The 8,514-nt window shown below is 36.1% G+C and overlaps 1 protein-coding gene across 1 annotated transcript in view; it reads left to right on the top strand.

Moving 5' to 3' along the window:
* Positions 1–6,378: 6,378 nt before the first annotated feature.
* Positions 6,379–8,514, top strand: part of LOC122064895 (serine-threonine kinase receptor-associated protein-like) — a 12,418-nt gene continuing 10,282 nt past the window's right edge. Inside the window, exons 1-4 of the mRNA XM_042628682.1 lie at positions 6,379–7,024; positions 7,401–7,537; positions 7,732–7,803; positions 7,956–8,062. Coding sequence (XP_042484616.1) covers positions 6,907–7,024; positions 7,401–7,537; positions 7,732–7,803; positions 7,956–8,062 — 434 coding nt within the window. The 5' untranslated portion in view covers positions 6,379–6,906. The remainder of the gene's footprint in view (positions 7,025–7,400; positions 7,538–7,731; positions 7,804–7,955; positions 8,063–8,514) is intronic.

The raw sequence follows: 8,514 nt of genomic DNA, 5'->3' as shown, positions 1-8,514 counted from the left end.
CCGTTTCACCTATTTAATGAAATAAAAATTGAAATTTATATCTATTTTTGTTCCCAGAAACAGGAATGAAGAAACACATATTACTTGCTTTTCTATTTCTTGAAACAAAGTGAGGGGGAAAATCATGAAATCCCAACGCCCTGCCCAAGCCCAACTCTCCTATCTCCCTGCAATTCTCCACAAAGCTCGGCATTTGTCTCTCTGCTCTCTCGCAAAGCTCTCAGGCACCTCTCTCTCTGTCTCTCTCTCCCTCTCTCTCTGGTCAAGCAACGGTCTCTTTGAAACTCTCATTGCAGCGACAATCTCGATTGTCAAGCTCAGGAAAATTTTCAAGCACTAATTCACAAATCTAGTTTCATCTCTGTAACGTGGGGAATTGGGGGTTTTCTTGTTGATCTCTCATTTCTAAGGTAGAATCAAACCCTAAGAATCTAAAGATTTGGGGATTGCTCACTCGCTAACCCCCAAATGATGAGCTTAGGGCTTTGAATCCTTAAGTGCTTGCAGGAATAAAATTCTGAATTCCTTTTTTATCAGCTAGTACAACCATCTTTCTTAATTTTTTATAAATTTTCAAAGAACCAATTTAACTATTGTTTGTTGCATTAGGATAAGGTTCTATACATAGACCTGAGAACCGTAGGAGCTCTTTGACATTCTGCAAAAACGGTAGGAGCTCTATTGTTTTTCTGGGCACCGTTTGACAACGTTCTGTTTATGTGTTTTCTTTTTCCCAGAAACGGAAAATAGCCTAAAAATGTTCGATAAAGTTGTTTTGTTTCACCTGTTTCTAGAAACATAAATCAAAATTTATGCCTATTTACAATTCTAGAAACGACTTTGATGAAACAAGTCCGACTTGTTTCGTCGTTTTTAGAAACGACTTTGAGAGAAAGAAAAAAAGGTTGTTGTGCCTGATAAATCTCTCAACTATTTAAACCTAAAAAGAGGCAACCGAAAGCTCTCTCCCTTTTGGGTATCCGATTATACTAATGGGTTTTTTAGTGGCATTATATCAGCAAAAAATGTTTCGAGAAATAGGTTTATCAAACACAAAAAAATATGTTTTTGTTTCCGAAAACGTGAAAATCCATTTCTGATGTTTATAGACATAGAAACAGCAGAAACGTTATCAAATGGTGCCCTAGTGTTTCACACTTTTATGTTTATAATTTTCTCAACTAACTAATATACCTCTCTATGATGTGTAAAAACTTTGTTCTGTTGTTTGGAGATCCACTTTATAGTTCCATATTGGACTTGCCTCAGCCCAGCAGTACACAACACATAGGTATGGTTTTTTAATTCCCTTGTTTTTAGAAAATGGTTAGCAAATTGAAGTGTGCCAAAGACCACTTGTTATTTGTTCATGAGGACTTAAACATTCTTCCATTAGATTTTCATTTGCACCGCGATTTTAATTAAAAGCTAGCTTTCAAAACCTTTGAGCTAAAGTTCCATGTGTAGCTTAACAGGGAAACTGGTTGTGGCTCTTTGGATACCTATATTCTTTCCTTGTTTTGAATTTGACAATCAAGTGCCAAATAGAGATACCAATTGCTTAGAAATTTGAATTATTCAACAACTTCTGATGTAAAGTATTGATCTAAAATTTTATCATTTTAAGTTTAATCAGATGCTTTTATGCTGCCTCAACATTGTAATAATAACCTCTAACAATGACTGCAATGTGTCCTTATTATTTTGAGTGTGTGGTTGTTGCCTATTGATCAGAACTGCTAAAAGTTCTGTTGATGACTTTGAGTAGTAAATGCTTTCTTTGTTAGGGTATAATTGATGGAACGCTCAACTTCTTATGTTCAAGTGTTCTGTGAGAAGTAGAGGCCTAGAGGGTTAGTGTGGTTGCAAGTTTTAAGCATCTACAAAGATCATTTATTCTGTTATTTCTTCAATGGACTACATGAATCTTGCTCAACCATACCTCCTATCTTAGGCTATCTGTTCTCCACTTCAACATTGGACTTCACAATGTCCCCTGTCCTTTTATGGCCTCTTGGTTGCATAAAGTTGCGGCATATCACACCTCACTGGCTCTTGCAGTGCATTAAATGTTGATGTGGTTCCAGGACCACACAGAAACTGATGGGGCTTCTTGGTTGCAGGCACACAATGTTACTGCAAGCAATAATTGTACGAAGAGTCAATTTTGAATTATGACCTCCTAGATAGTGTTTAAAATATGACAATACAGGCTAGGGCTTATATTTGGAATGTAACAAGTGTGAAAAGTGCAGTTTCTCCTATATGGCTATATCTGATTCATGAATAGCATGAGTAAATGTTTATCATTGAATGTTGGTTTTGTATCCCTCTCAATTGAGAATTTTGGTTTATGGGATGAGGCAAGTCTGGGAAGCAGGTTTACTTCATAGAAGGAAACAAAAGGTAATAAAATACCAATGAGAGAAATAATCTCAAGGAAGTTGTCACTATTCCTCCCAAAAGAACTAGTGGCCTATAAAAGCAATTTGTTAACTCATTGTAATTCAGTTATGGTTAAGGAATAAAATCACTGATTGCCTACCCTACACCTTAGGCTGATTGCAGTAGTTATCTTTTATATTAATTGCAGTAAATAGGATTCTTGCTGATATTTGTTTCCATTTTATTGTTACTGTTTACACTCACTTTGGAAATTTTGTTTATTTCTATTGAGAGATTTCCTTTTGTCATTATTGAATGTCAATCTGTGAATGTCAATATGCATACCTGATTGTGAGCTGATGATTATTGAATTCTACATGATTAATGTTTCCTTCGTGTAGACAATATGTCATATAGTAGAAACCCTACTCTTACTCCAACCACAATCCTTTGGAATTCTACTGAGTTGAACAAATTCATTAACTTAATGGTTGATACTGTAAGGAATGGTCAGAAGTCCAACTCCACATTCAATAAGGTTGGGTGGATTAACATTAAAGTAGGACTAGAAGCAACTTTTCAGCGTTCATTTGGAAAAGAGCAGTTACATAATAAGATGAATAAGCTACGAGGTGGCTATAGTAATTTCATGCGGTTGCTCGACACTACGAGATTTGGCTAGGATTCAAATACCATGACTACTATAGCTGAAGATTCTGTTTGGGAAAATGCTATAAAGATAATCCATTCCTCGAAGTAATAGTCAATATATATATATATACGTTTTTTTTTTTTTTTTTTTTTTTTTTTTTTTTTTTTTTCCCTATAGTGTAAAATATCGGTTATTTTGGATTATATGCAAATCCAACTTGGGTCAAATTCTGAAATAATGGACTTATATGGTGGCCAGAGTTGTTAGAGGTCTTCTCAGACTCAAGTGCTCGGGGTGATAGAGGAGTATCTCAAAGTGCTACTAGAAAGCAAAAGTCCATCGACATTGATCTTGACTTTGAGGATGAGAACGATACACATGATTCCCCTAAAGATGTAGTAGGACTGAATGATATAGAGCCTACAAATGTTGACGAAGTGGTCAACCATTCCACAACAAAGCGGAAGCTTGATAGAACTCCCACAGACCGAAGGAAGAAAAGTACTACAAAAGTCATTACTAAATCTGCACATGACTTCAGCTCATATGTGGCCTGGAAAATGGAACCGGGAGGGGGGTAGTAGCACTCCCACTTCTATAATAGTTTTTTCAACTGTCAATAATCTGGTGGATGGAATGTACAGCATCAAAACATGTCAGATATTGTTGGACAACGTGACATCGTTAACATAAGAGATGTGGGTGAAAGCTCAACAAAAGATGCATAGGAGTGCTACTTGGAGAATATCATTAGTAGAAGTTGTTGCTGAAAAAAGGATGTGGATGATTAAAGCATTTAAGTAGAATTTAGGACTTTCTTGAAAACAATAGGTTTCTTTTTAAATTTGAGAATGACATGGATATTTTTTTGTTTGATTTTGATGGATGGTTTGAATTAAAAGTAGGATATGAGAATTTATTTGAGGATGACATGGATATTTGTTTGCTTGATTGATTTTAATGGATGGTTTGATTTAAAAGTAGGATATGGGAGTTTCTTCCATATGTTGATTTGTTTACATGATTTTTTGAGGATAACATTGATATTTGTTATTGTCTTAATGATGAATGCATTTTTTTAGTTATTACCTACGTAGTATTTTGATATCCATATTCATTTATATACAATGAACCCTACCAACTTTGAAGATGATTCATCCAGTGATGATGATATCATCCTACATACGTTCTAAATGTTTTTAGATTACCTTCGGATTAGAGAACCATGTATGGATAGTTACTACACAGGAGCTATCATGATTGCAGAGACATTGAATGAGCATTCAAATCTTTGCTACATTGAATTTAGAGTTGAAAGACATGTCTTCCTCAATCTACATGATATGATGATACATAAAGGATGGTTAGATGATAGTTGTCATATATTGGTAGATGAACAACTTGCAATTTTTATTGTGATAGTAGTGCATGGTAACAGTAATAGATAGGTTGCAAAGAAATTTTAGCGATCTGGATAGACAATTAGTGTCGTATTTCAGAAAGTGTTGCACGCTATGCTTCAACTAGCAAATGAAACAATTAGGCCACCTAATTTTGATGTATTCCCCTCAGAGATTCCAGGTAACCTTGTATGATATATGCTAAGTGCAAATATTATTGGTTACTAGTTAATTAATGAATTCTAACAGATATCCATACTATGTGTTTCGTTTAGGATTGCATTGGTCCTATTGATGGCACTCATATTAGTGCCACAATATCCAAATCATAGCAAATCCAATATAGAAATCGGAAGGGATTGATCACATAGAATGTTATGTGTACTTGTTCGTTCAACTTGCGTTTCACATTTGTATACACGGGTTGGGAAGGCAGTGCACATGATGCTCGGGTTTTTGAAGAGGTAAGATCAAATGCTACCTTAGGTTTTCCTCATCCTCTTCTAGACAATTCACAACAAACAAATCACTTGTATGTTAAGTGTCTCTTTTAACTAATATACTCACTTACGTAAATGTTATCCATAATACTTGAACGCAAGTGTTATGCTGTGGACATAGGTTACGCAAGTCAACTTGGGTATTCAACACTCTTTCGAAAAGAAAGGTATCACCTCCTAGATTTTATTGGGGAGAGAAATGGTACAAGAGCGCCGAAGGAGTTGTTCAACCGCAAATATTTCTCGTTATGGAATGTTATTGAAAAAACCTTTGACGTATTGAAGAATAGATTCCAAATGTTACAAAAAATGAAGGATTATTGTATCGAGGACCAAGCCAGTATCGTAGTAGCATGTTGTGGGCTTTACAACTATATAAAAGAACAAGCTATTAATATATGACCATTTTGATAAATATGGCTATGAACAAAATGTAATTGATCAACTAAATCCTAATCATCAAGGCTTCATTGCTCCAACTACCAGTACAAATCAAAGAAGAGCAAAACATATGTCAATGTTGAGGATAAATATAGCAAATCAAATGGCTATATCGAAGGCCGAAGGGAATGCCTATGATTCCTAGTGATGGACCTTGATGTTTTGATTTTAATGACTTTATGTTAGTTACTATTGTTAATGATTTTATGTTAGTTGTTAGAGTACATGTTATGTAATAGGCAACTCCATGTTTCATTTACTTGTGTCACATTTAAAAAGATATTCCCTATTGAACCTCTATCACATTGTGTTTTTCATTTTTAATCCTATATCAAATGTCTTCCATTTTGTCAAAATTTTAATGTCATAACTATAAGTAATGATACATGCATAATAAACCTATTTCAGAAACATGTGAAATCAAATACCAATGTCTAATGAAAACGTTTCCTGAAACAAAAATTGTTTCTTGGAGCATAGACAGAAAAACCTGTTTCTGTTGTTTCTAGACATAGAAACAACAGAAACAAAATCAAATGGGCCCCAAGATTGCCATACAGTCTGTATTGCAAATTCTCCGAAGTAGGCCCTTTGATTGTACATGTACATTTTGTCAAAAAAATTGTAATCTATTATTTATATATTCTATCTAATCTTAAATAAGGAAAGAGCAAGTTGAATGCTGTTTTTGTTTTTTTTTTTTTTTTTTGGGGAGTAAAAATTCCTTGTTGATATCAATCGGTGGTTAAGATGATTAGGCCTTTGTTTTTTTTTGGGTTGGGGTGGGGGGGTGTTAGAAGTAGAAGATGTAATACAATGGCCAAGCCCAATGGGCCAATATGGGCAGCTCAATGGCCCAAGTGACATTTAATAGTCACAAGAAGGTCCAAGAAGTCCAGCAACAAGCCCAGTGCCCACCATCGTCTGCAAATCAGTTCTTGATGCATGAGTAGACATGTGTACGGAAATATACGAAAACTGCGTTTATAAAAGCAGGGATGCAGTATCACTCCCTTTGCGCCTAGCCCTTTGTTCGTGTTGAATTTTATGTTTTATTTTTCCCCCCTGTTTTAATCCCTAATAGTATATAAAGTCTTCGATCTTATCAAATATTTTTTTTTTGTTCTTGGGATTTGTTCTCCAGACGGAGGGTTGGGGGGTGTGGAATCTGCAAAGGTGAAATCGATCAATATTCATTTTCGATAAGCGTTTCCTACCCGTGTGTTAAATGCCGCCATTTCTCTGTATAAAATCATCTTTCTGTGCGAAACTTTGATCCGGATCACAAAGATTTAGGGTTTCTTCTTCGTAATCTTTGCCCCTTTCTTTTAGAACTTTCTTCTGTTTGACATCTTTGTGTTGTTTGATTTGATTCTTTGAGTGGATCGTTGGAGGTGTATTAGGGTTAAGATACTGAGGTGTTGAATTCTAGCAGGTTCGAATAGGAATCTGGGTTTCTTTCTGTTTCTTGATTTTGCATCAGAGCTAGTTAGTTTGGTTCGTGTTTGAGTTATTTGGGTGTCGAAGGATGGATAAGAAAAAGGTTGCGGTGCCTCTTGTTTGCCATGGCCACTCCCGGCCGGTCGTCGATTTATTCTACAGTCCGATAACTCCAGACGGCTTTTTTCTCATCAGTGCGAGCAAGGGTAAGGCGGTTGTTCTTCATTTTTTTCTTTCTGGTGGGTTGATTTGTTGATACGATAACTCTGTTTCTTGATATCCGTTATATGCTATCGGCCCTATATTTCTCTCAGCTACGTAAATGAATATTTAATTAACATTTTCCCTCCATAAGTTATACTGATGCATGCCCATTTTGTGACACCAGCTATGAGCTATAGACTATGCTAGAGTATATTCAGACGCAATGTAGGTTTTCTGTACTATTTGTTATTGTTGGGCAAATAATATTCAGACATAATGTATGGAATCACGCTATTTCAAAGCTGATATGGGTGTGCATTACACTGTGTATCAAAATGTTCTTTGTCGAGGTAGTAATATTGTCTGTTACTGGCTCAGATTCCAGTCCCATGCTGAGAAATGGAGAGACTGGAGATTGGATTGGTACCTTCGAAGGGCATAAGGGTGCAGTGTGGAGTTGCTGCTTGGATACTAATGCTTTACGTGCAGCGTCGGGATCTGCGGATTTTACTGCGTAGGCAGTCTAACTTCTTTATTTTATGTTATTCTCAGCTCAAAAGTTGCTAATGTTATGACTCTGGGAAATGCCATATACTTTGTGATTTAACCTACCTCATCTATTGGTGTATTGTTTGTCTAACTCCTTAATAGACAGATGTGGCAGTTCCATATATTTTGTTATTGTACATGAATTTATTTCTTGTGCTAGCTTCTATGGTGGTTTTGCTTCAAGAGTTCAGATCTTATTGTGCTTAGAGATCCTGGTGCAAATGTTATTACCGTGATTTCTTTTCATATAGAGAATGCAAATTTTATAATTGACTTTCCTAAATTATTTGTCCACGTGTAATGATCGCCAAGGTGACCTAGGAGTGCCCCCCCAGTAGATGAAAAGTTGAAGGAGCATTGTTTATGTGGTATGGATATTTTCAGGGTAGGCCTTTCAGGGCAGTGGTAAGGAGGAGTGATATGATACCAATTAGAGCGATAGAAAGACCAAGAGGCAGACCAAATGATGCAGATATGACTGCCCTTTCTTGGTTGGACCAGCATGACCGGCTTTGGAAGCCAAGAGCCAAGAAGAACCTGTCCAGCCCAGGGTTTTGGTCCAATAAGGGTTGGAAATAAAATTAGTAGTTTACTCAGTATTTTATTTCATGCTTTTAGTTTCCAAACTTGAACGTAGGAGTAGGATTTATTTCCTTGCTTTGGTTTCCTTTTATAGTTGTTTCCTAGTTTAGGCTAGTTTCCATTCCAGTTAAGTTTCTAATTTCATGTTCCTATTTTTCTATATATTGGTTGTAATCGATTGAAGATTTGGAGAGCAATTTGATTATTGAATGAACGTGTTAGTGTGATCCTCCTTTTCCCCCTCTCTACTCTGATTTCCCTTCCCTTCCCTAAGGTTCTCTATCAACTTGGTATCAGAGCCGAAGGATCCTATTCCTTCCCCATCTTTCTTCTTCCCTTTCCATTCTCTGTGTCGGATTCC

This window comes from Macadamia integrifolia, chromosome 2 (assembly GCF_013358625.1).
Source record: "Macadamia integrifolia cultivar HAES 741 chromosome 2, SCU_Mint_v3, whole genome shotgun sequence".
NCBI lineage: Eukaryota > Viridiplantae > Streptophyta > Magnoliopsida > Proteales > Proteaceae > Macadamia > Macadamia integrifolia.
This window is presented reverse-complemented; position numbering and strand designations above follow the sequence as displayed.